This window comes from Tyto alba, unplaced genomic scaffold, assembly GCF_018691265.1.
Source record: "Tyto alba isolate M040663 unplaced genomic scaffold, T.alba_DEE_v4.0 Super-Scaffold_42, whole genome shotgun sequence".
Classification (NCBI taxonomy): domain Eukaryota; kingdom Metazoa; phylum Chordata; class Aves; order Strigiformes; family Tytonidae; genus Tyto; species Tyto alba.
The window spans coordinates 25,170,384-25,198,311 of record NW_024881318.1 but is presented as its reverse complement, the minus strand read 5'-3'; the positions used below and the strand labels follow the sequence as shown (position 1 = coordinate 25,198,311).

Here is a 27,928-nt window from a genome sequence, read left to right as displayed (position 1 = left end):
GAATAATCACGTTGCTCAGTGATCTCCAATATCATTATTCATGATAGCCTTGAAAGCCTCATCTGGAGTGAGGCCATGCTAGTTAATGCATAATCAGGCACATATTATGATTTTTCTGTAATTTTACACAATAAGTGTAATTTTCAAATATTTTCCATTAATGAGATGATCAACAATAAGATTTATAATAATAAAAAAAATCTTAAATAGGCTGTGTGCACAACATGAGAGTTCTCCACAGCTCCGATGTAACCTGTAGAAGACAAGCACTAAAGTTAATTTTTAGGTATCTGCTATCCAATCCTAGACTTCTGTGCTCATTAATATTTACAACTGCATTCCTAGCCCCTCCTAAAAGTAGCATAAGTTTCAATGTATGCCTTTCACTTATTTCTTCAAAAATCAGCCCAAACACCTTTCAGTTTTTCTTGTATTTTCTCTTAATGGAGGAAAAAAACCAAACAACCAACCACCCTCAACAAAAAAATGTTTCACGGCTTCATATGACATAGCATTTCCTCCACACAAACTTCCCTCCCTGGAGTGCATGAGTCTCATGGAATTTGGCAGTCACCAATGCAGACAGAGATGTTAAAGGCTCTCTAAATTTAAATGCTTTTGTAATCTGCATCACAAATACCAGGCTCAGAGCACTGCCCTGATGAAAAAGTATGGAAAGGAGAGCACTGAAAAGAAAACCAGGAGTGTGGACCTCCTTGCATGGTTTCTTCCATGAAAAGCTTTCCATAAGTTGGGAATAGTGAAAGGGGGAAGGATGAGAGACCCACCTTCTTTTTTGGAAGCTGGCAGTGGAAAGGGTAGTTACACTAGTATTTCACATCAGGATGTCCCATGTGTGATGCAAAATCTTAACTATCAGACTAATTCAAAATCATAATCCATACATCCATCAGACAGTGTGTCTTCCAATATTTTTTTCTCCATTCTATTTTCTTTACCAACTACTAAACATCTTTTAGGTATGCTGTCCAAATATGTATCAATATTAATACATAGGAAACTACTGCTTACTTTCATTTAGTCCACTGTTTTCTTGCATGTCAGATGCAGACACACTATTTGTTAGGTCTTTAATGTTTCTCATAATTAAAAAAAAAAAAAAATCCAATTATGCTAACGGGCAGTTTCCATGGTATTTTAAATACATTCTGCATTCTCTGTCCCATTTTGTAACAAGTTGCAGGTTGTTCTTCTCTACACAGAAGTAAATACTGTGCTTCAGTCTTCATTAATCTTTAGCAATTTATTACTCATCCACACGTTTGCAAATCATCAGATGCACGCAAAAGTATCTTTTATTTTGAGTCAACTCCAGGTCCTTCTTTATATTTTGGCCAACTTCCTTACACTGTATCTTTTCCTAATTAGAACTGTCATCACTCTTCATCATTCTCATTCTTCATCCTAGTACCCTCTTTTCCCCCAAGTTCAGTTCATCCGGTTGGATTACAGCTATGTATCTCCCCACAGGCTCAAATATAGAATCAATGCATTCTTGAATCTCATCCACAGAATTTCAGATAAAACAGCTGAAATGGCTCATTATGTTACAGACACACCTCAGAATCTCTGTATCCCCACTCCCTCACTTACAAAATGCATCAGAACCCCATTATGCTAGTGTCAGTCCAAGTGCTTGCTGTTTTGTGCATGCAGACTATCATCTCTTGTCTAGAAATTACCTCCTATAAACAGCTCCAATTTCACCTAGCAGCCATGGGGTCTTCTATTACCTAAGACTTCAAGATTACAACACCATTTTAAAGTGCTAACTCTTCAAAAATACTAAATAGTGATACTATGATTTAACATACTGTGTGAACTTTAACTACAGTAATGTAAGACAGAAGTTTCAGTCTGCCAATAACTCTTCAGAAATAAATGCGAACCTCTTTTGAAAAGGTCCACAATAAAGCCATATTCAGTAAATTACAAGCTTTGATCTAAAAATGCAAAATTTTTGAAATCCACAGAAATACCAGCTTCATGATCTGTGAGATTCTTCAGCACAACAGAAGGCAAGACAGGGAACACGCCTTGGGAAGCTACCCGGAGAAAAAGGAGTGCATGCAGCTATTGAGCAGTATGCCAGCTACAGATGAGCAGGGCATTCATAAAGGGGTAAAATGTTATTGCTATTTGTGAATTGTTACTAAAATTAAGCAGAGTGGTTTCTATACTCTTCATAGCTTGAGGGTGTGAGGGAAAGTAAGCAGAAAATCTGGTGAATACTGCATATATATCATAACTTGTGTGGTCACAGCAGCATCATAAAAATGACAGAAAGAAAATTGTTTGAGACAGGTTGGTTTTAAGTACAGAATTACTTGTTTTTAAGCAAAACTGTACCAAGAGACACCTGGGGACGTGGAACAAAATTTAGGGGGAAAAAAAAAAAACAAAAACAACCAACCAACAGATCATGCTGTCAATTTTAGATATGACAGTGTGCTTCAGAGATAAAACATTCCTTTACACAACAATTGAACAGATGGATTTTCTCTGTTAACTGGACCAATACTTAAAATATAATTCAAATTAAGCTGAAAGCTACTCCCATGTAAGAAGCAGGTGCACTATCCCCAAAACAATGAATTGAGTGCTGTAGAGATTGACAGTATTATATCACAGTATACATTTATATAATACTTCAAACTAAATGTCGAAGAAAGAGTAGGCATTAATGCACAGTGTGTTAATGTGAAGAAAAAAAATACATGCTCCACATTTAATGTAGAAAAAAAATAAAAAACTGCAGGGTAAGACTCTCTTAAATCTCAAATGCAATTTCAAATCTTAAATCCTCCTCCCTCTGAATTGTTTTATTGCTTCAAACAGGAGATATAAATGTACTGAACCTTAAATACCAATCATTGTCCAACACTTAAGCTCCCACTGAAAAGTGCTTTTTTTAACTTTTCAGTGTCCTGTTTCAGCTGGGATAGAGTTAATTTTCTTCCTAGTAGTTGGTACAACGTTGTGTTTTTGATTTAGTAGGAGAACAATGTTGGTAACACACTAATGTTTTTAGTTGTTGCTAAGCAGTTTATACCAAGTCAGGGACTTTTCAGCTTCTCATACTGCCCTGCCGGCAGCCCCAAGGCTGGAGGGGCACAAGAAGTTGGGAGGACACAGCCAGGACCACTGACCACAAGTGGCCAAACGGATATTCCGTACCATGACATCATGCTCAGTATATAACTAGGGGGAAAACTGGCCAGGGCCGGTTGCTTGAGAACTGGCTGGGCGTCAGTTGGTGAGTGGTGATCAACTGCATTGTGCATCACTTCTTCCGTACATTCTAATTCTTTTATTATCATTATTATTTTTTTCTTCCTTTTCTGTCCTATTAAACTGTCTTTATCTCAACCCATGAGTTTTACTTTTTTGCCCCCGAATTCTTTCCCACTGCAGGAAGAGAGAGAGCGGGTGGCTGTGTGGTGCTAAGTTGCCTCTGGGGTTAAAAAACATCAGTTTCTCTAAACCCATTTCTTTCTAACTACACACATTACAAGGAAAATCTCTGACTTGATCCAAGACTTTGTCCTCTCTTACCTTATTTCCAGTGTATACTTGTTTGGCCTTTCATGACACTTCCTCTATAAAGTCTGTCAAAAATACTGCTTTCAGAAAAATTCCACCATACCCTTTCTTATTATAGTTACATTTTCTCTCTTACACTACTTCATTGGCTTACAGCTTTTTCTGTTGTATCAGCATTTTGAACAGCAAGATAAGCTGGAAAGCTCCAGTGCACTACAAGACTTGGAGCAATAATTCTAACTGCTCTTAGAAATACGTAACTAATAATTATCTTGCAACACTTAGAAGGCTACTGCCTCATGACACTGGCTGTCCTTGATCCCCTCTACTCTTTCTGTATTTCACCTCTGGAGACACTGCAATTTTTGCAACACAAACACCCTTCAGACAAATATTTGTAGTACAGGATGCCATAATGTAATGCTAATTTATTTCACCATTTGTTTCTGATACAAATAACTGCTAAGCACCCTCCATAGTTGTTTTGAGTTTACCAGCAGGGCTCACCCAGCTTGTACACAAAATCAAATTCTTCTAAGAATTTCAAGACTTGTCTTCTCCTGCCTTGAGATCTCTCTCGTTCTGACACCTCCAAACAGATGCCTAATCTCTATATTAAAATCAGCATGTATAAAACAGATGATCTTCTTCCTTTCTGGACAATCATAATGAAGAACACCATCAGTCTTCTCCTTTCTTTCTGGTATTATTTTAGAATTGGAGCTCTCTTGTCTCTTTAACAGGATTTCTCTCCAACATATAGGTTCTTTCTGCATAATATTTTTTTCAATAAAATTTTCCTGATTTTCTACACTGCTAAGTCTGTCATCCAGGCTCAATTACTATGACATCATTTTCTCTTGACTTTGCATATGCATCCTACCCTACTCATGAATTTATAATACAGCTGCAAAGAATCCTTTTCTATTCAGAAACTGGGAACTTCAGTTGTGTCTTTACACCCTCCACAGTATCTCTATTTTTCACTTTGGCTACAAGTAACTTAATTTCCAAACTCTTCTGCAAACTGTCCCCTTCCCCCCTGTCTTTCTATAGCCTGAGATGAGTGGACTTCTATCACATACGGGTCTGTATCAATCAACCCAAATTTCTTTTACATTTTGTGACTAGATAGAAGAACTCCATGAATATCCACACACTCATTTAAAAATCTTCCTTTATCTTCTATTTTGCCATGAAGTATAAAACAAAAACTTCAGTTAGTCAAGATGCAGGTAGTTACATTTTTACTAATGAGGATGACCATTACTACCCTTATTTATCTAGAGTACCTTTTTTTATGCATCAACATTAAACACTTTGGATAAAGACTATCGTTCTGTCTCAATGACCAAGCAGGTACTCAGAGATGCAAGAAAATGGCTTGTGGCTTGTAAGCATAATACACTTACAAATAAAAAATATAATACATGTAAATAAATTTAAACTATATGGATGGGAGATATAGTGCTGCAATACACAAGAAGAGAACATAAAACTACAGAGATGACTCTTGCTCTTTGCCCAGTAGTACAGCAATCAAGTCAATAATTTGAAATCATTTGAAGAGGGCTTTAAGCTAAAGTTACTGGGGGAAAGGAACCTCAATCAATCTCACTCGTACCAGCTTGCTGCCAGTGCCAGCAATAGATGCCCAGAGCCTGGAGAGGGGTCAGAGGTCAACAGGAGAGCACCTGAAGAGCAGCACAAAGAAATTCCAACCACTCAAGCCTGTGAGTGAGCTTCACCGGAGGGCCAACTTAAACGCCTCCATGCAAACGCACGTAGCATGAGGAATAAACAAGAAGAGCTAGAAATGTGCACACACCTGCAGGGCTGTGGTCTTACTGGCATCATGGAGATGTGGTGGGATGGCTCCTAGGACTGGAGAGTTGGCTTGTAAGTATACAGGCTTTTTAGGAAGGAGTGAAGATGAGGAGAAGGGGTATTGCCCCCTACGTCAATGACCAGCTGGAATGCAGGCAGCTCTGCCTGGGGACGGATGAGGAGCCGACCAAGAGCTTATGGGTCAGGATTAAAGGCAGGGCAGGGAGTGGAGATTTAATGGGGGTCTGCTACAGGCCATCCAACCAGGAAGACAAAGTGGAAGAGTCCCTCTATAGAGAGATAGGAGCAACCTCATGTTCACAAACCCTCGTCCTCATGGAGGACTTCAACCACCCCCAATATCTGTTGGAGGGACAACACAGCAGGGCATAAGCAATCCAGGAGGCTCCTGGAATGTGTTGATGATAACTTCCTTCTCCAAGTGACAGCGGAGCTGATGAGAAGAGGTGCTATGCTGGACCTTGTTCTCACAAGGATGGGCTGGTGAGGAATGTGAAGCTCAAGGGCAGCCTTGGCTGCAGTGACCATGAAACAGTGGAGTTCAAGATCCTTTGGGCAGCAACGAGGATGCACATCAAGCTCACTACCCTGGACCTCAGAACAGCAGTCTTTGGCCTCTTCAGTGATCTGCTTGGTAGACTACCATGGGATAAAGCCCTGGAGGGAAGAGGGGCTCAAGAAAGCTGGCTGGTATTCAAGGATCACCTCCTCCAAGCTCAGGAGTGATGCATGCCAACAAACAGGAAGTCAGGTAAGAACACCAGGACACCTGCATGGATGAACTGGGAGCTCCTGGACAAACTCAAACATAAAAAGGAAGCTTATAGAGGGTTGAAGCAAGCACAGGTAGCCTGGGAGGAATACAGGTAAGTCATCTAAGCAGCCAGGGATCAGGTTAGGAAGGCCAAAGCCATGATAGAATTATGTCTGACCAGGGACATCAAGGGCAAGAAGGAAAGCTTCTATAGGTACATAAATGATAAAAAGAAGACTAGAGAGAATGTTGGTACCCTCTGGAAGGAAATGGGTGACATGGTTATCCAGTATATGAAGAAGGCTGAGGTATTCAAAAACTTTTTTGCCTCAGCCTTCACTGGCAAGGACACCTGCCACACTGTCCAAGACACAGAAGGCAAAGGCAGGGAATGGGAGAATGAAGAACCACCCACTTTAGGAGAAGATCAGGCTCAAGACCATCTAAGGAACCTGAAGGAGAACAAGTCCATGGGACCTGATGAGATGCATCTGTGGGTCATGAGGAAACTGGTGAATGAGGTGGCTAAGTCACTATCCATCATATTTGAGAAGTTGTGGCAGTGCGGTGAAGGTTCCACTGACTGGAAAGAGGGAAACATAACTCTTATTTTTAAAAAGGGGAAAAAGGAAGACCCAAGAAACTACAGGCCAGTCAGTCTCACCTCTGTGCCCAGCAAGATCATGGAGCAGATCTTCCTGAAAACTATGTGAGGCCACGTGGAAAATAAGGAGGCCAAAGTAAGAAGCCATCAACGCTTCATTAAGGGCAAATCATGCCTGACAAATTTGGTGGCCTTCAACAATGGGGTTACAGTGTTGGTGGGAAGAGCAACTGACGTCATTTACGTGGAGTTGTGCAAAGCATTTGACAGTGTCCCACACAACATCTTGTCTCTACATTGGAGAGACGTGGATTTGATGGATACAGAATTGGCTGGATGGTCACACTCAAAGAGTTGTGGTCAACAGCCCAATGTCCAAGTGGCCAACAGTGGCAAGTGGCGTTCCTCATGGGTCAGTGTTGGGACTGGTGCTGTTTAACATACTTGTTGGTGACATGGACATGGGATTGAGTGAACCCTCAGCAAGTTTGCCGACAACCCCAAGCTGTGTGGTGCGGTTGACATGCTGGAGGGAAGGGATGCCAGCCAAGGGACATGGACAGGCTGGAGAGATGGGCTGTGCAAACCTCATGAAGTTCAACAAGGCCAAGCGCAAGGTCCCTCACGTAGGTCAAGGCAGTCCCAAGCACAACTACAAGTGGATTGAGAGCAGCCCTGTGGAGAAGGACTTGAGGGTACTGGTTGATGAAAGACTGACCACGAGCCAGCAATGTGCACTCACAGCCCAGAAAGCCAACCGTATCCCGGGATGCATCAGGAACAGCCTGACCAGCAGGTGAAGGGAGGCGATTCTCCCACTCTGCTCCGCTCTCGTCAGACCTCACCTGCAGTACTGTGCCCAGCTCTGGGACCCCCAACATAAGAAGGCCATGGACCTGCTCAAGCAGCTCCAGAGGAGTCCACGAAGATGATCAAGGGGCTGGAGCACCTCTCCTATGAGGACAGGCTGAGAGAGTTGGGGGTGTTCAACCTGGAGAATAGAAGGCTTCAGGGAGACCTTATAGCGGCCTTCCAGTACTTAAAAGGGGCTACAGGAAAGATGGGGAGGGACTCTTTATCAGGAGGTGTAGTGACAGGACAAGGGGTAATGGTTTTAAACTGAAAGAGGGCAGATTTAGATTAGATCTAAGGGAGAAATTCTTTCCTGTGTGGGCGGTGAGGCACTGGCACAGGTTGCCCAGAGAAGCTCTGGCTGCCCCCTCCTTTGAGCAACCTGGTCTAGTGGGAGGTGTCCCTGTCTGCAGCAGGGGGGGTTGGAACTAGATGGTCTTTAACGTTCCTTCCAGCTCAAACCGTTCTATGATCCTACGATTCTATGAAATAACTGTATATAAACCAACATATCTGATCACGCAGTAACAACTTAATTTTTCTCCTGAAGTAATTCTTTTGAGTTCTTCTATTTTCAGAAGGAGGCACCTTGTCCTAAGATTTGTTTGGTAGAATACTGGAGAAAGCAAACAGGTCTCTACAGATAACAAAACTGCAATAAAGGAGGAAATGTAGTACTTGAGATTTCCTAACTACTTCTTAAAACACTTAAAGGCAGAAAGAGACAGTAAAGGCAGCTGCCAGAAAAAACGACCAGGAACCATCACTCCTATTGCATTACACTAGGTAACGACAGAGTAAGAATAAAGATGCCTATAATCCACTTAGCAGCTTATATAAATCCAGATCTGATCAATATGCACTTCATATGACCTGGTAGCTGTAATTTTAGCATTAAGTAATGCCTAACAATATTTTATCTAGACTATTTAATACATCTTTTCTGCCTAGCCAATGATGAAGCCAGCCATTGAAGCCATGCCTGGTCTCAGGGCATGCTTATCAACAGAAAAAAAAGCAAAAACATTCTTAAAGAATAGCAGGTAAAATATATTTCCTTCCCTCACCCATCTATAAAGAGGGCCTGAATTTGCATTTTACACGTCTGAACAGAACAAAGCATCACATCAAATTTGTCTTTGGCTTCCACTGTGCAACTATCACAGATTATCAGTTTATTCTCTTCTAGCTCACACAATTTATTTTCACTTAATTCCTCATTCCCATTTAGGTAGTTGTATTCTCACTTCATGTTATGACATACTTTACTACTACAGAAAGATCTCCTTCATGAACTCTGCAGCCAGGGTAGTACCTCTACAGGGATCCAATAACACTTGAGGAAAAGAACACAATCCCTTTCAGCTCAAAAGAGGCCAGAATCTGCAAATTGAAGTACTTTAATCACCAGTTCCTTTGTCTTGATTATCAGAGGTAATGTAGCTTTCTATCAGCATTTCCATTGCATCCCCTTTTAAAGAGTAGAAACCAAGCTGTAAAAATTTGTCACAAACCAGATTACTGAATGCATTCAATTTGCATGGAAAGTAAAAGTATATGGATGTTTATAACCACTCTGAAACAATCAGTTAATATATAAACTTCTTGCTATTCCAAACTTCTAAGTGAGGATGATTCAAATCAACTTCAAGCTGTAGAAGACTTTAGAAATGTTTTGAGGCAAAAAAAAAAAAAAAACATTCAACATAACAGTTTTTCCATCAGAACAGATTCATAAAATCTAGCAATGAATAACTAACACAAATCCTTTGTTATCAGTTTCCATCTTCACCCACCATTTGATTCATTATTCTCCTTATCTGAGAGGATTGCAAGGTGGGAAATTCAGGAAAATGCAGCTGTGTCTACCTACCGCTCTTCATGGTAAAGCCTATGATCCATTGCAGCAAGATTTTCATAACAGCAGGCCTCCAGGGTGAAAACTTAGACCATCCTTTAGATGTGGACATCCAGCACAACAGTCTCTTGGACATCTCCATCTTCTCTTGGGTAGTACAACATGGGTGTTTGCCCACTCTCTGTCCCTCCCCCAGAATTACAGTGGTTGTGATAAGGGGACTCCCTCCAGTGACAAACTAACAATATTTATAGCTATGCAACCACATGATAAAACTCAGTGCAGAGTCTTTTTTGGGTCATGAGACAGTAATTTGTATTAAAACACCTGATGTCTTATGTACTTTAATATTTTACAAGTTCATTACTACAAGATATTTTGATGACTTCATAGAAAGGGTTACTGTACATAAGCTTACTACAAGCTTAGAGACATAGAAAGTTGTCTTAAAAACCAGATAAGACAGCCAGCGCACAGCTGTCACTCAGGAGGTAGGTCAGGATCTGTTACTGGTTGAAGCTCTCTTTCTTTGGTAGGTGTGACCGTAACTAGCATCAGGGTGCTTGGATGACCCATGTTTGTTCCTTAATTGAACTGTCTGCTCACCAGCTGCCTCAATATTATTAAAGCAAATCAAATATACATAGTTTCAAGCTAGTTGTGACTTATACAACTAGCACATTTCTCGATGTTTTTCTGGTACACTGAAACTATTTTGGTAGGCTGTTGTGGTTAGGCATCCAAGGCCTCTAACTCTGATTTGGAATAGTGACCTTTCTTTTACTGAGGGGAAGGTGTGAACAATCAAAGGACATGGAAAAGACTAGGTCAGAATTATGGACTGTAATGAACTGCCTCATTGCACATTGGAACAGCAGAAACCAGTTAATTACTCCTTTTTGAGAGTCTGCCTACATTCCTGTTTCAGAGGACAGAGTTAATCACTCTCAGGAATACTGTGGCTGTTGTAAAAGTCTAAACATTAATATGACCTCCAAAGAGAGTGGGCCTTAGTATCTCCTTCCTCCTCTCAGAGGAAAGTCCTGGCTTGGCATTGTGCCGTGGTTTGGCCTGGTTGGCAGCCAACCACCATGCAGCCAATCTCTCTCCCTTCTCTTCAGGCAATAAGAAGAGACAGATGAGCCAGGCTTGGAGTTCAAGATAAGACCAGGATGGGGAAAAATCACCCTTTATGGGCACGAGCAAAAGGCAGACTCGTTAGGGAACAAAAAAAAGAACATACATTTATTACAGACACTAACAACACATAACAGAGTAGGACAGTGAGAAGCATTGCCACATCTTGAGAACACCTTCCCCCCACCCCTCCCTTCTTCCCGGGCTCAGCTCTGATCCTGATATCTCTACCTCCTCCCCCAACGGCGCAGGGGCAGGGAATGGGGGGTGCAGTCAGCGCTGCTGCTCCTTCCATCCTCGGTGGGGGGAGCTTCTGGAACTTGTTCTCCCTGCTCCATCATGGTCCCCCTCTCACAGGAGACAGTCCTCCACAAACTTTCTCCAACGTGAGTCCCTCCCATGGGCCGCAACATTCCCCACACTGCTCCGGCGTGGAACACCCCCACATGCTGCAATCCTCCCAGTGCTGAACTACAACAGTGGGGGCTACCTTTTCCCACAAGATCCCGGCCTTCTTCGGGCACAGCACCTTGATTATCCAGGCGAAAAACCACAGGCCATAAATCAGTGTCTGCTCTACCATAAACCTCCATGGGTGTTGAGGGGGGGCCGCCCTGCCATCTCCCCACAGGATACAGGGGGGTCTCTGCTCTGGCACACCTCCCCCCTCCTTTCTTCCTCCGTTCCTCCACTGACCTTGGTGTTCACGCAGCTGCAGCAACTCCTCCTCACAAGTCCGACTGCCCGTCACCACGTCCCTTCTTAAATACATTATCGCAGAGGCGCAGCTGATTGGCTCAATTTTCCAAACAGAAGTGGAGCTGACGTGGAGCTGGGGGAGCTTCAAGAAGTTTCTCACAGGGGGCCGCCCCGATAGCCCCCTCCCCTGCTACCAAAAAACCCCACCACTCACTCAACCCAGGACACACAGACAAGGAGCACCTCAGAAGCACTACCCTACCATTGTACAGGATCTGCACAGACCATATAAACCTTCATTCCAGATGAAGGTAAGGCAAGTATTAGTAGGGATTCCACTGACAGAAACTTTCTATACAGTCTGTTAAAATCCTCAATTTGACAAGCTTCTCTTCTGGTGACAGAATTAAATGGCTTCTTCCAGGACTGGAAAAATGCTTAATATAGCCAAAATAATATGCCAAAAACCTGTGATCATAACAAATCACACTAAACTTATTTCAGCAAATACTACCATTTCTTTCTTTTATATAAGATCCATGTTTTGTTCTCATATAAAACAAACATCAGAATCTCATAGGTAATCCTAGAAAAACACTGAAAATTAAGCTGCACAAGAAGAGATATGTTCCCCAGGCAAGTCTCTTAGGTTTCCCTATCCAGATTCACCAACCTGCCCCTCTGCTTTTAGCTCAAATGTTCCACCTTCCTTCTTTGTCCCAACCTCATAGCTCAGGGACTACTCGCTCAACTTTTTTACTGTGTTGATTTAAACTGGCGTAGCAACAGGTCTCATAAGTGCTACTGCCAGGTTGAGGACAAGCAGGTAAAGAAAGAACAAGATCTCTCTTTGAGCAACAGCAAACTTATGTGAATCAACTGAGTCAGCCTCACTTCACCTTCAGGTTCACATGAGATCCTGGCTCCAGTTTTTTGGACTTTATCCCACACTATTACATATCTGGGTCAGACCCAAATCCAGGAACTGCCCATTTTCCAGCTCTGGCTTAGAAACTGCTTAGATGGCATTTCTTTTTCATCGAAGTTGACAGAAATTTCACAAAACCAGATGACTTCATAAACTACCTGTCATTTTCCCACTTAATTATTTCAAGAACAATCTGGGATATTTTGGTGCATCACACTGAACCAGTGCCACGATTTGCTTATGGATATTGTATTCTTGATTCACAAATCAAGAATGGACTAAGCAAACTTTTTTTTTTAGATGAGGAAATAACTACATAACAATATTAAAATGGTTTTAATGGTATGGAGAAATGTCTCTATTATAGCTGAAGAAATTCTTACAAAGATGCAAAACTATTACACTGAATAAAAAAAGTTATCCCAGACAGATAAGACAATAACCACAACTTATTTCTAAAATTACTAATTTGATTATTTTATAATCATTATACTAGGTTTAATTCAGAATTTTGCCTCGTATGATAACAGTTGCAGAATTCTAAATGCTATTACAAATACGAACTAAGAAAAACAGTATTTTGCATGTCTGGTTATTTACCGATAAGTAAAAATGAACAATACAGTCCCTGATTCTTTAGAATTACTACAATTACTACCACAGTGAACCTGGATTAGTAGTTCAACTAGCATTTTAAGCTAGAAGAGCCACTGAAATTAGCTTGTTCTCATTCATGGCTGTTTTTTGCTCCTTTACACAGCTTCTGCCATGAATCAGACCAGGTAAGTATTCTTGCTTAAAAGAAGGAATTGCACTAGGTTAGACAGATGATGGATCCAGCACAAGGCTGCACAAACACTTGTAATGAGAAAGAGGGAGAGGCCAATGTTGGAAGGTAGACATGAGCAGCTACATGAAGGAAGAGAACTGCTCTGCCTTTTTTAGAAAGAAATACTAGCTTCTACTAACTCTTATATCACTTTATCATAGAAAGAAACCTAGATGCTAATCTTACTATACTAAGTAGTTTCACAGGAAATGGAACCATGAACAGTTCATTTTTTGGCAATCTTAAGAGTCCAGTGTTTCTAGCATATTGCTTAGATCAAGTATTTACAGTTTGTGCTTTTAAATCAGTTTAAACACCAACACATACCAAATGCATTAAATTAAATAGACATTTACAGACAGAACTCTCCCAGCAGGTATTTTGTAAAAATGGCAAAAAGTGAGGTGAAATTCTGGAAGCCAAAAGACGTTCTGTCACTGACTTCAGCAGAATCTGTTTCTTCTCATTTTTTAGGGAAAAGCATTCAAAGTCTGATTTTTAAAAAATCCGATATAGTAAAAGAGAAAACATAGTAGATGGGTCTAGCCATAATCAAGTCATCATTTATTAACTAACACTTCTTGGCTGACTAAAAATAGAAAAAGATACATTACATATACTTATGAAAGTCACATTACTGTAGCTGAAACATTCACAGTGCCACAATTAGAGGTTGTTGACATCAGGACAAACTTTTTTAAAGCTTCCAGAATATCAGTTCATCTGAAGTTTAAAATAACCTTTGGTTGTTTCTGTATTGTGATGACTATACCAAATAGCATTCAGGATTTCAATTTCTAACTAGTATACTAGAAAAAGTCACCACTTCTGAAGTACAAGTATGCAAGATCTGAAGGCTAAGACAACTGTAACACTTTTTAGCCATAATACTGAATCAGTCTTTGTAGAGTCTCCTGGTAATAACTAGCTCTGAGGCTTCTCTCTTGCTGTACCTCAGCCTTTCATAACTTGTATAGCATGAAGTTCTTCTTCACTAGACTTACCTTTTTTTCATGCCTTTCAACACAGAATGAATGCTTGTTGATACAGGAACAAGAAAAGTAGCAAGATACAAACAAATTAAAGCTAATACCAAACTTGCTGTGTCCTGGCACCATTTTCGTCTGAAAAAGTAATAGCAAGGACCACCCTGAGTAAGGGCACAGGACCACCAATGAGACAATACCAGATGTAAGACAATCTAAAGTGAAGTAATGATCCAGAGACCAAGCAAACATAACCATGGCAGAACACTCCCACCAGAACTATCAAAAATGTGGCTTATCTTAAACAACTATCCTTGAAGTTCTTTTAAATTTCAAGGTCTTTTAAAAATTGCCCATGTTTTTCCACACACATTGCTGCTGTAAGCTGTGCCTTCCAAATTTCTTCCAGTTCTTTAAAAAAAAAAAAGTTAAATCTTTTGTGATCAGTTTGGTCATGGGAGCAAAACACGTTCCTTTAGTACCCTGCTATTGCATGCACCTGCTCGAGATAACTGTCTGCAATCCTACTGGAAGCAACAGATTTTGCCACTCTGCGTGACTGGGAACTTTTTTTTCCCCCTTGCTCAATTCCTGACTACCCAGACTGCATTACAGGAGCAGAAACAGCCAGAGTACAAAAGGAAGTCTTCTCTGAATGCCAATTTATTGTACTGATGATGCTGAATTAAGAAGACGTTCAGTTCCTCTCATGTCCCATACATTCAAAGAAACAATACCAACAGTTCAGCTCAGTGTAGTAAATTTCATTATCAACCGACTTGATTAACGTTTTTAGTAATCAAATATGAACAATGCTCCTGAATTAATTCCTCCTCTGCTTCATGCAGAACCTCACTTTTGCTGCTATCAGCCTTTGAGGTGGTACATCCTGATCCAGGGGGCAAAACATGATAAATAATATTTCTGACCATGTGTGAATGGGGGTGAGAGATGCACTTAATTTTCTACAAACAAAATATGAAGAAGCAATTGAGTTCAATTAATTTATCTTAATTTCTTCACTACATCATACATGTTACTGTTACAATAGTTACATTTGAGCATTCTTGACCATACTAATGAGTCACTGCTATACACTAAGTAATCAGTCTTTCACTTTAAGAAGGGTGAAATGATAATACGTTGCATTTCATATGCACGTGGCCATAAACAAAGGACACCTAGAAATTAAGATCTTACTTCCCTATGTCATAATTTCTATTCTCTCAACCTGTCATACTCATTTTTAGGTCTTCTTCCTTTCCATGCAAATCCTGTACCCAGAGACAGAGCATGAAACTGATTCTTCCCTCTCCTCAAAGAAAGTAAGTTCTTATCTCTGCAAATCTTAAAATCATCAAGCCTCTTATGACAGAAACTTTATTTGGTATTTTAAAGATCTATAAAGAACACAAAAAACTTATTGTACAAAGCAGAATTCAAACATAATTCCTTACCACCTTCTCTATTCTTCAGGAGAATATGAAGAGGTTACAGTGGCCTACAGAGTAGCATGTCAACCTTCCTCAGATCCTTTTATTTAACCTCTCTTTTACTATGGTTTCATAACTGCACTCCTTTATTCAGATCTTTATCCTTCTTTCTTATTTTAAAAAATAATGTAGCCCCACAAATTTTCTTTAAATGCTTTAACTTTTTTTTTTTAGTCTTTTTTTACTGTAATAAACAGTTTCTAAAAAAAAAAGATATACCAAATTAGTTACCAGGAAAAGTGGACATCAAAAATTTTCACATGACAATCACAATTAACAAAGTATTTGGAGAGTATTTATAATCTTATTAACCCAAATTCATATAGATAATGAGCTGAAATTATACAGACATACTAGAAAAATGTTTGTGTACCAGATATAGACACACTTCTAGCCTCTTCCATGTTACATCTGTTCTTTAGTTGGCTAATACAATTTCAAACCCTAAAGCTTTATACAGAGTAGGTGATTCATTCTTCTTACACATATTAATAACAGATATTTTTCCTTCTTTGGAAAATAAGTTGAATTTTCCTTGTATTTCAGGATAATGAAACTAAAAGCAGTAGAATTTAACCATAAAGCAGTATAACAATATGCCAACAATCCTGATTGATATAATGATCATTTTTGCAACGCCACACTCATAGGTCTAGTGATCATGTTCCAAAGATGAAATATGGACAAGATGACTGACAGTTTCATAGGAAAACAACAACGATCTACTTTTGGGACAGCTTGTCCTCCTTCTGCCACTGTGAACCCACAACAAGCTCAGCAGCTGTGCCACCTTACAGTGGAATGATGTAGTGGTGAGTCAAATCACTTTTTAATACAGACGTAGGAAAACAAAGTGCAAGCAACTCCATCAAGACAGCACAGGTACCCTATATTAATTCTTAGAAAAGATATGCCTAATGAAACATATGTGTAACAACAACCAAAAGGGATGTTATTCTGAACCCTGCGGGTGGCACTAGTTTAAATCAGCATGATTAACAAAATCAACAGATATTTTTTCTACCTATTAAACACATGTATCTGTTCAGTACTATACTGTTTCTTTCTCTATACATAGCAGGAAGCTATTAACACAAGGAAATTTTTTATCATCTGATTTTTTGTCCAACAGACCTCAAAATAAAACCCCAAACCATCACTTCTCTACATACCTCTACTGAAAGAATCAAAACAGGTTCTCAAACCAATCCCACAACAATTAAGAGTAACAAATGTACAGCATAGAAAACCTAACACTAACAGGCAAAATTCACAAGATCAGCATCTCAGTTTACTATCAGTATACACACTGAAGATCAAACCTGGCTATAGCAACAGGTAACATGCAAGTTACTGCTTGTCCATATGACTACTTATTGCTATTACTGTTTTTCAAGCCTGTGAGATTAACATACCGTGACTGTTTCCAGTTCACTTCTGGCAGCTGAAGGAAAAATATATCACTGCACCCAAACGCTGTTTTTCAAATATTAATGCTTTTATAATCTGCAATGAGCTCTTCACAGTGTAATTGCTTTGCTGCGTAATGTATCACCCAGACAGAAAAGGTATTTTATCATTCCAGAATTACTGCTCTAGAAGCTGGCAGTCTGCGATGCAAGTTTTATTTCTGTACAAACACATATACACACAATTTTTTTAGAGCTCGGTTTCTCTTTTACCCAGTCTCACCGGAGAGTAATACTCAGCGAGCCCTCAGTGCACACCGTTTCTGAAACAACGTTGCCCCCATCGGGACAAACCTGTAACTGCCAGCTATTACCGGCTGCGAGCATACGTAGCTGGATCAAAAACTCTCTATGCGAAAAAACAAACAAACAAACAAACAAAACAAAAAAAAACCAACCAAACAAACAAACAAACAAAAAAAAAAAAAAAAAAACAAGAACCAACCAACCAAACGAACAAACCCCCACAACCTTTCCCGATACACTACTTTTTTCCATATCCAAAATAATTAAGTGATTTAAAATTTGGTTTTGTATTCATTAATCAAAGTTCAAATTCTGTGTTTCCTCAGTAACTTAACGTTAGATATGTGAAACTAAAAAACTAGCTTTCAAAACTTTTATGTTCAGCAATATTCTGTACAATTATCTGCAACACTTGATAATCGGTTTACAAAAGCCTTACACAACAGAATCAGTCTCTGCCTCTTCCTCAGACTTCACTCCTTTTAGTGAGAAAGATAACATTCAGAGTCAAAACCATAGCTCTAAATTCAGAAGATATGCTTTGGAGGGAAACTGGTGTTCCTTCCACTCTATCCTATTCACTATAAAGCATTACAGGAATATTTCAGTCTAGTCTTCAATATAAAATTATATTTTATAGCAAATTTTGGAGAGAAGTAGCAATTCTACTCTACACTTCTGATGCCCAGGAAGACAACAGGCCACTATCTAAAACAAAAAAACAAGCAGCTACAAAAACAATCCCAGAGGATTCCTTTAATCTCAAGAGAATACTAAACTTTTCTAACTTTCATTAAAAATGTATATATTTCTATTAAAGTCTGGATTCAATAAGATTTACAACATCCTACATGTTTCATGCAGTTGCACGCTTAGTATCCTTTCCTTATACAGATTCTTTCTTATTTGCACATTTCTGGTTTGTTGAGGAGGGTTTACAAGACACAGGCCTTTTATGTGAATGTGAGTGGTCATTTCACATGAATAAAAGGTTTCCCACAGAAGCCAGTACTCGCCCTCAATTATTAGCAATAAAATTTACAACTAAAACTTCATAATGCAAAACTTCACTTTTGTTTCAGATGGTATTTATAAGAATACTGAGAAAAATCTTTAGCTTGAAAGTTTTCTTTTTAAAGCTTGCATCATCACAGGCTCAGGCCACATATATCCACTAGTGCAGAGTTTATGCAACATATAAGAATCTGTGGAACACAGAATGCTTTGGGTTTTGTCAAGCATTCCTGGAAAGCTGCTGTTTCCCCAAACAGAACCTGAAAACTTGAGCCATGATTTTAGCATGATATATAATCTTTTAAAGAAACCACGCTTTTGATGCTGATCTGCTATTCTTATAAAAATTTGCATATGCTTTTATTTCAGAGTATTCATTTTAATTCTTAATCATTATAACTGATGAGAATACAAATGAAGATATTGAAAAAGCTTAAATATAAGCTGATATTAATCAGCCTTCAGAAAGGATGAAAAATATATACCAGATCTTAAATATTCATTATCTCTTATATTCCAGCATTTTTTTTTAACAAATTGGTTATTAAGAGTCTTCATAAGTTATTTCCAATGCAAAATGAAATCAGCTATTTCATGTAAAAATATTTGGCTGTAATAAATGCATAATATGTATGAGGAATTTGTTTTCTAAATTTAAAAAAAATGAACATTAAGTACCACTCCATGTTTTACAGCAACAACAAATTACTTATGTAGCAAAGCTATGACAATGCCCTGACTGTATGCTATACAATAAGAAAAATAAATGCATTACATTGATAAATCTAGTCTGTTTAGTGAAATACTTGTCTGAGATACTGAAATAAATCATCAATCACCACTACCCAACTGTCTATTCCCACTCTCTATCACATTCAGTTTCAGGACTGGCAACTGAAGAGTCATCTCAGAATGAATGACATATGCTGAATGTTCCTCTCATTACGAGCATGGTATAGTTGTACTATTTAATCAATGTCATCACTCTGAGGTGATCTTGAAAAAAATACCACTTCCAGTATGTCATTAAAGACAGAGTCATCTTTTCTTCCAAGTGAGCCTACCTTACCATAGTGTTGAAGGTTTGACTTGACTATGAAGATGACAGTTTCTTCCCACTCGAAAATTAAAGTCACAGAATCATAGAACGGTTTGAGCTGGAAGGAACGTTAAAGACCATCTAGTTCCAACCCCCCCTGCTGCAGACAGGGACACCTCCCACTAGACCAGGTTGCTCAAAGGAGGGGGCAGCCAGAGCTTCTCTGGGCAACCTGTGCCAGTGCCTCACCGCCCACACAGGAAAGAATTTCTCCCTTAGATCTAATCTAAATCTGCCCTCTTTCAGTTTAAAACCATTACCCCTTGTCCTGTCACTACACCTCCTGATAAAGAGTCCCTCCCCATCTTTCCTGTAGCCCCTTTTAAGTACTGGAAGGCCGCTATAAGGTCTCCCTGAAGCCTTCTATTCTCCAGGTTGAACACCCCCAACTCTCTCAGCCTGTCCTCATAGGAGAGGTGCTCCAGCCCCTTGATCATCTTCGTGGACTCCTCTGGAGCTGCTTGAGCAGGTCCATGGCCTTCTTATGTTGGGGGTCCCAGAGCTGGGCACAGTACTGCAGGTGAGGTCTGACGAGAGCGGAGCAGAGTGGGAGAATCGCCTCCCTTCACCTGCTGGTCAGGCTGTTCCTGATGCATCCCGGGATACGGTTGGCTTTCTGGGCTGTGAGTGCACATTGCTGGCTCGTGGTCAGTCTTTCATCAACCAGTACCCTCAAGTCCTTCTCCACAGGGCTGCTCTCAATCCACTTGTAGTTGTGCTTGGGACTGCCTTGACCTACGTGAGGGACCTTGCGCTTGGCCTTGTTGAACTTCATGAGGTTTGCACAGCCCATCTCTCCAGCCTGTCCATGTCCCTTGGCTGGCATCCCTTCCCTCCAGCATGTCAACCGCACCACACAGCTTGGGGTTGTCGGCAAACTTGCTGAGGGTTCACTCAATCCCATGTCCATGTCACCAACAAGTATGTTAAACAGCACCAGTCCCAACACTGACCCATGAGGAACGCCACTTGCCACTGTTGGCCACTTGGACATTGGGCTGTTGACCACAACTCTTTGAGTGTGACCATCCAGCCAATTCTGTATCCATCAAATCCACGTCTCTCCAATGTAGAGACAAGATGTTGTGTGGGACACTGTCAAATGCTTTGCACAACTCCACGTAAATGACGTCAGTTGCTCTTCCCACCAACACTGTAACCCCATTGTTGAAGGCCACCAAATTTGTCAGGCATGATTTGCCCTTAATGAAGCTTTGATGGCTTCTTACTTTGGCCTCCTTATTTTCCACGTGGCCTCACATAGTTTTCAGGAAGATCTGCTCCATGATCTTGCTGGGCACAGAGGTGAGACTGACTGGCCTGTAGTTCCTTGATAAGCATTAAACAAAGTACCTTCAGTCTCACTGTGTCTGAAGTCCCATGTTTTCAGAAAATTAACTAATCTAATTCTGAATTCTTTTGTATTCCTGTGGGCAAAACAGTTCTTTTTCAGGGTCTTTCCCCTCTGTATTGACACTCAAATATTTCTTAACTCCTATTTGTAGTGATTGCTTTCTTTACTGAACCTATTCCTAAAGTCAAGGGACTTTCAATGTTCACTTTCTCTCTTTCAAGAGAATTCTTGCAGATAGATTCAAACAGCTGGTTTACATTTTCCTTTCCTTCCTACCCAAACTGCCAATCCTTTCTATATTCACCCAGGAGAACTATGATACCCATGCAAGCTCATATCTTTTTGTCATTACTCATTTAGACCTTTTTAAAATATGGCAAAACACTTGTTAAAATCAGCACCTTTGCACATCACTGACAGGTGATACCATTGTTTAAATATCCACAACTATTCCCTACATCACAATGAAATACATTCAAGTTGCTTGCTCTTCTAACAAGCTAATTATTCAGAGATGGTCAAAATCAGGAATGCAAGATAGCATTCCTGTGACTACAACAGGTAAAGCTGGTCTCAGGGTACAGTTGCTACATCTTGTGTTTGACCTGGACATCTCAGAATTTAGGATATTTGTGATGCTATGTCTACAGTAGTGACTTGATTCAAAGCAAGTGTGGTTTTGTAGTGAATCCCATGCTGCCTCTATTTACCACGTGGTGATTTGGATCTCAAAGTAGCTTCTGTGTGTACAACTTGTTTTTTTTGAGAAGAAATCCTCAATTATAAAACATTTAAAAAATTAACAGAGTATTAGGTGCCAATACAATGTGAAAGCCACACCTGCAGCATTTACCTAACACTTTTTTACCTCTTTGAGATCTTCAGACTACATGTATTGTAGATGTTTAGTCCTGGGAAACAGACTAAATTTAATCTGAAGTAAACTCTGAATCACATGGGACGGAGATGTGAAGAAAATCAACATCAACCACCTGTATCCACTGATCAGTGCAGATACACTGCAGTGACCTTGCAGTGGAACCTGTGAAAAACAGCTGAGTGTCTCTGCAAGGATTCCTCTACAATTAATTTTCTTTCCAGTGCTGTTCTCATCCTGCACTGATCCCCATATGGCTAGGACACAGGGTAAGATATGAACTATATATGCTGCAGGTTTTCCTAATGTATAACAAAAAACGTTCTCCAAGACTTAAGAAAAATGCATTGCTTCCTCTGAACTTTTAAATTTCTATTTCTTTTAAAACCGAGCTTCAGAAATTTTCTGCATGTGTACATCTTAGTTTCTGTAGACCAAAATACATTTCCTTCCCCATCCCGTATCTTTAAACTTCTTCATAAGTTCTAAAAGCCCACCAGTCCTGGTGTGGTCCTGCTGAACACAAGTGTGAGCAGCACAGGATGCTCTTCAAAAACACTGTAAGGTGAGAGGAAGTTAGTTACAAACATGCAAGGCCACGGGTGTAACCACCTGTAACTCCTTCCCCAGTGACAGAATGAACCGACTTATTCTCAGCCACAAGGTAATACAAACTTTGAGAGAGGTCTGGCATGCTTTCCTGCTCTGGAATAGACCAAACCTAGTATCTTTTTTTCTTCTGTTGACACCACAAGGATTGCCATCCACAAAAGTAACAGCACAAATTACAGTGGAAATGAGTCACCAGTGGGAGGAGAAAATTAACAGATATAGAATCTCCTACATCTAAGTAACCCAAAATAACAAGGGACTGCTGCAAAAGGCTGGCTAGGTTCAGGCAAGTCTATATTAATAATGAACACTCATGAGGGAGTCTGTTTTGCAAGCAAAGTGGATAATGGTCTGTAAATTAGAAATGGAAGGTGAAGATGGGTATCCAAATTAAGAGAACACAGAAATGAAATCTGTTATAGTACTAACACAATACATGCTGTACTACAGAAAATTTGTCAGTTGTGCAAGTCCATGTTCTCAGAACCCTTTAACCACTAAATCATATGTACTTTGTTCAGAAATAAGCATAGCTTTATCTCAGTTAATACCCCAGTTGAATTGTATGACAGTTGATCTGCCATAAGACGCACACAGCTACTCCTAGTTTCCTCCTGTACAGTTTTCCCTGCAAATGTAATCAAAATACTTTATTGTTCTTCATCCAAATCACTAATAAAAACTTTGAGTAGTTCTGAACTTCAACAGACAGCTTCTGGATCACTCTGGATACTCCCCTCCAGCTGATGGTAACATTTCTGGCTATCAGAAGATCAGTTTCCAACCTGCTTTGCACCCACATAGCAAATTCATAATCTACAGTCTTAAATTTTGTACACAAAAAGGTTTAAAAAACATTGAAGTTCTGTCCACTCAGAAAACAATTTTCATAAGAACCTATCTTGTCAAATCAACAACTTGACATCAGTTCTCACTCACTACTACATTGTGACTACGTTTTTGAGTTATTACTTGTTTCCCTATTTTTGCAGCACCCATGCCAGTTAACTTGATTCATGCAGAGTTTTTGTCTTTTGAGGTGACTAAAACCTCATGATTTAGCCAGATTAATTTATTGCTATACTTCTTAGACTTCATCTACATTAGGGTAATTTGTACTCATGCCTTTAATAGCTGGAATAGGTACAGGTATGAATTGCCCCACATACATTTTCACTTATTCTTCTTAGATACTCACAGGATCTCTTCTATTCTGTTTTCTGAACTTATTGAAGCCCGTTTTCCTCAAGTAAGTTTTCTTCATTCTACTTATGTCCCTCCCTTCTTAATAATTATTACATCCCACATCTCATTGTCAAGTGTGTCTGACTGTAACAGTGAGTTCTATCAAATAATAAACACAGAACAAATCAACAGAATAAAAAGCAATGTTTGAACACTTTCATGAAAAAAGTTTCACCATCAATTTCTTCTTTGTGTGGGTAAGTTTTTCTTTCAGAATACTTTAATTCTGTTGATGCTGAAGGCTTAGGTTTTTATAGATCATCTAAAGCCACAGTTAGTGCACAATGTCAAATATACATCAGTAAATTAAACAGAATTCTCAGAAGTAGTATTTGCACACAGAATTCTAGTAGTAGTATTTTTCATATGCACTCTCCTGTTCTCTAGTTACATTAAAAAAGACAATAAGGGACACTTAACTGTGAATTAATACATTTATGGAAGATGTGCTATTACTTTTGAGTATCCCAAATTTCCCTTACTTTCATTCCAAAGATAGAAAAGAAGCATGGGGAGAGTGAATAAAGCATTAGCCCTTTGCCAGACACTTTCTTTTTTATTATTTTGTTTTTTAATTTTTTTTTTTTTGATACACGATTTTTCCCAGATATTTCCTCTCAACCCAATCAAATGCATATTAAAAAGCTTAACAGCAAACTAGTAGAAGGCAGAAGAAAATGGGTGAATATAGTTAGGAAGTAACAGAGACAATTTAAAAGTTTTGGCTCTTCACTTTGTTTCAAGACATCTTGTATAACCTTATTCTATCTAACAGCTCATCCTCTTCATTCCCACTTCTGCGCCAGTTCTAGCTTGCAATTTACTCTTCATAAAGAATCATTCCACTCGGTGGGTTATGAAGGGGGTGAATCTTTTGAATTCCCCGAGGGCCTGTGTACCAGGTGACAATCCAATACCAGGGGACAATCCCGTCTCTGCTCTGCTGAACAGTAGGGCAGGGTTGGGTCACGACACAGGAACAATTTAGCTGCTACCTTTATTAACTGACAGGTCTAGTGAGTGCATGGAGAGAGTCTGGTAATGATCAACTGATACCCTTCCACAAACAAATAAAGGCACTTTGGCAAGAGACTATTTTCCCAATAACCTGTCACAATTCATACAAAACATATATACCTGAGTGCATGTAAGAAGGAGAGAGAGAGAGAAAGGAAAGAGGGGAATAGGAAAATGGGAATCACCACCCCTTAGATCCCACGCTGTTGTTGAGTAGCAAGCTTGATCCCCAGGTGGTGGGTGGACAAAAGCACAGGTGGGGGTGTCATCTTTCTATAGTCTTTTTACACCTGCACAGTAGGATGTTCCAGAAGGTTCTTGTTTTCTCTGGCTTGCCCCGGCACAGCTGGGCCAGTTCCATCTCTGAGCAGCAACAGGAGGAAGAGAGAGAAACAGCCCACCACTCCATCTTCGCAGAGCTCACCCCGCTTCTACCCCCTGACAGGGTGTCCAGCTCAAGTTGGTTGACATCCTCTTTACGAACAGTTTATGACATTCAAGTCATTTTAATCCATTTTTCTATTCAAGTTTTCTACATGAAGGTCAAATAAATGACAGTGAAAAGTCAGCAACAGCAAGAAAGCAAACAGGGAGAAGACCTCTCGCTTTTGATGGTAGCAAAACATTGCACCAGTGCAAACTGCTGGTGCAGAATTTTCAACATATCAAGACGAAGGAAGTATGCCAAGTGGGAGAATGAGAGAGGAAAATCCAGTAACAGATGAGTACTGATAATTCAGTAGACCTGCATTGTGCTATCACTAAAATAGACTTAATGTTCAAGAGCTCTAAGATTTACAGAAGTGCTGTTCTCACTGACTTCTGCTAGAGTTGCAACTGCAGAGCATTTAAGAGTCAGCCCTCCCTGCTCAAGGCAAAATCAGTGTAACTTCACCTCTGAAGTGCTATGCTCAGTATTCCTACAGTTCATCTGAAGACAAACTGGGAAACACAAAGGCTACCACAATGTGTTCTTAGACACGTGGATTTCAGTTAATTATTAACTTTAAAAGCTCTTATACTGTGTTCCTGCTGAGTTCAATAGCTAAATCCCACCTCCCCTGTCCTGTCACTACAAATACCGTATAATACAGAGATCAGCCTTAGAGTTTCAGCAGAGATCTTTCACTGTGAAAGCCATGCCAGCATAAATTCAAATATCAAGAAAAAGACTGCCAGTATTTCTGATAAAACAAGTAATTTTTACTGGTAAATAAGGACTGACACTGCAGTAATCACACACAACAAATCTGACTGTACTTTTTACTGCTTCCTGTGTGATAAAAGACACAGCCTTTTGCACATCCCTCAAAGACACCATGAGCCTCAGCAGTGAGGAGAGCAAAAGCTGAAAGCAAGGTGCAGAAAGCCTGGAAGTGCTACACCGTCATATTAACCCAGAAGAAAGCAACACTGCTGACAAATGGGTCACACAGCAGAACAGGTCAAGAGAACTGCTCGGAAGGCAAAATAACTCCAGAAGACGTTACATGTTTCCAGAGGGAAGGTGTGCGCCCCTCTCTTCCCTCCTTTTAGGAATGAATTAAGTGACTGCACAGCCTCAGAATTTCCTTGTACTCTGAGGAACATCAAGTCAAAAGTCTCCACAGCCTGGGGTTGCTCTGGTCGTACAAAACATACGGGATATACAGCAGGCTGATAACAAACCCCGTGCAGGGAGATGAAATAGGGCTGCAAAATATAAAAAAAGTTGCACCCTTTCCTTCACATAGAAGTCGCTCTTTCTTGCAACTGGGCAGCAGCAGCCAACCGCCCTGCTGACTGTGGGCGGTCGCGACAGGGTCACCGACCACACGTGTGCACTTAAGACACACACCTCCGGGGAAGCTGCCTTCAATAAATGATATATAACGGCGCAGCGCGAGCGTATCATCTGTGGAGAATGACGTAAGGACACGCTGTAACAGCGCCCGGGCTCCTGGAACTCAGGCAGAAACCCAGAAAAGTCTTTTCCCTCAGGAGTGCAGTAAGCATAGCTACAGCAATGGATACGCAGAAGCGCTCCGAGTTATCAAGAAGAGTCAATCTGTTTACCGCTGCCTACGACAGACAGGGCGACAGCCACACTCCAAAACCTTCCGATGCTCGGCGCGAGGGGGTTTCCCCCCTCAGCGCACCCGCCTCAGCGCTCGCGCGCCCACAGCACCCCCTTTACCCCCTCCCCCACAGCCGCCGCCCCGCCGGGCCCCGCGCCCCCACCTGCGCGCGTCTCGTGCTTCGGCACCCGGTAGTACTTGTTGCCGAACTGGTCGGTGCCCACCAGCTCCTTGGCGGGCCCGAAGAGCCGCAGGCGCAGGGCGCGCAGGGCCTGCCAGGGCCGGCCCATCCCGGTGGGAGCGCGGAGGGAACCGTGGGTCCCGAGGCCGCCGCCGCCGCCCAAGCCCCGCCCCTCGGCGTGCGGCGTCACGCGCGCGCGCCCCGCGCCTTGGCCGGCTGCCCGCGCTCACCACCGCCCCCGGGTCCGCCGCCCGGCCCCGCCCCCCGACGGCGGGCGCGCCAGCAGCGCCGCTCGCCATTGGCGGGCGGCCGGCCCCGCGCTCGTTCCTTCCACCCCTGGCGCAAGATGGCCGTCTCGGATCGAGCGCCTTCATGGTCCCGCCATGTTGGCGTCCCTTTGGGCTCGCCAGCTCGGGCTTGACGATCCAGTGCGGCTGCGCCGGGACGAGGCCGCCCGGAGGTAGCGGGGACCGGTGGGGAGCTGGGGCTGGGGAGAGGCCGCCCTGCGCGGGGGGGCCCCAGAGCGGCCGCCGCGGGCCCGGGAGGCGGCAGCGGCGGCGCCCGGCCCCTCCCCGCACCGCACCGCTCCGTCGGAGCTGAACCGAGCTGCTCCCGCCCGAGGTGGGGCTCAGGGCCGCCCCCGCTGCCGGCCGCTCCGGCCGAGAGAGCCGCGGTCTGTCCTGCTGCTACCCTGCCCGGTGCTCGGGAGCGGAGGAGGCCGGAGCCTGCGGGGCTGGCCTGGGCTCGCCGGGGGAGGCTGTCGTGCCTCTGCCGTGCTTCGTCTCGGAGTTTCCCGTGGATTTTTTGTTTGTTTAAGTGTGTGTGTATTATCAGCCTTGGGATGAGCTGAGTAGGCACAGGGCGATAGCTTGTAACCTCAGTATTACTGCCATTATCTTAATGGTTTCATCATGTGTTTCCATTTGCATGCGGCAATGCATGATTGTATTTCGCATCTTTTAAAAAAAATTAAGTTATTTGCTGCCGTTGAGGCATGCCTACATGACATGCTGTTGGGGGGTCTGCCTGTAACAGCTGAAGCTTCTCATACCGAGATTTTTTGCCAGTCAGACTGAAGCTTAGTAGGATCACTTTGCCTTACAGCTTTTTGGTTACTTACCTACGTTTTTGTTGATAGTGGTTTTTACAAAATAGTGCTGTAGGAAGTTCTGATCATCTTATAAGGCTAATTTTATATCTGCTAG

The 27,928-nt window shown here is 41.3% G+C and overlaps 2 protein-coding genes across 4 annotated transcripts in view; one reads left to right on the top strand and one right to left on the bottom strand.

The window, feature by feature from the left end:
• Positions 1 to 26,921, bottom strand: part of NDUFAF2 (NADH:ubiquinone oxidoreductase complex assembly factor 2) — a 72,053-nt gene extending 45,132 nt beyond the window's left edge. Inside the window, exon 1 of the mRNA XM_033009037.2 lies at positions 26,706 to 26,921. Within this exon, the coding sequence (XP_032864928.2) occupies positions 26,706 to 26,832 (127 nt within the window). The 5' untranslated portion in view covers positions 26,833 to 26,921. The remainder of the gene's footprint in view (positions 1 to 26,705) is intronic.
• Positions 26,922 to 26,989: 68 nt separating this feature from the next.
• ERCC8 (ERCC excision repair 8, CSA ubiquitin ligase complex subunit) overlaps positions 26,990 to 27,928 on the top strand; it is a 28,927-nt gene continuing 27,988 nt past the window's right edge. The window contains exon 1 of one of the 3 annotated variants that reach the window (XM_042804898.1): positions 26,990 to 27,183. In XM_042804898.1, coding sequence (XP_042660832.1) covers positions 27,107 to 27,183 — 77 coding nt within the window. In that variant the 5' untranslated portion in view covers positions 26,990 to 27,106. The remainder of the gene's footprint in view (positions 27,184 to 27,928) is intronic. The other 2 variants (XM_042804896.1, XM_042804897.1) reach the window with 2 other exon arrangements.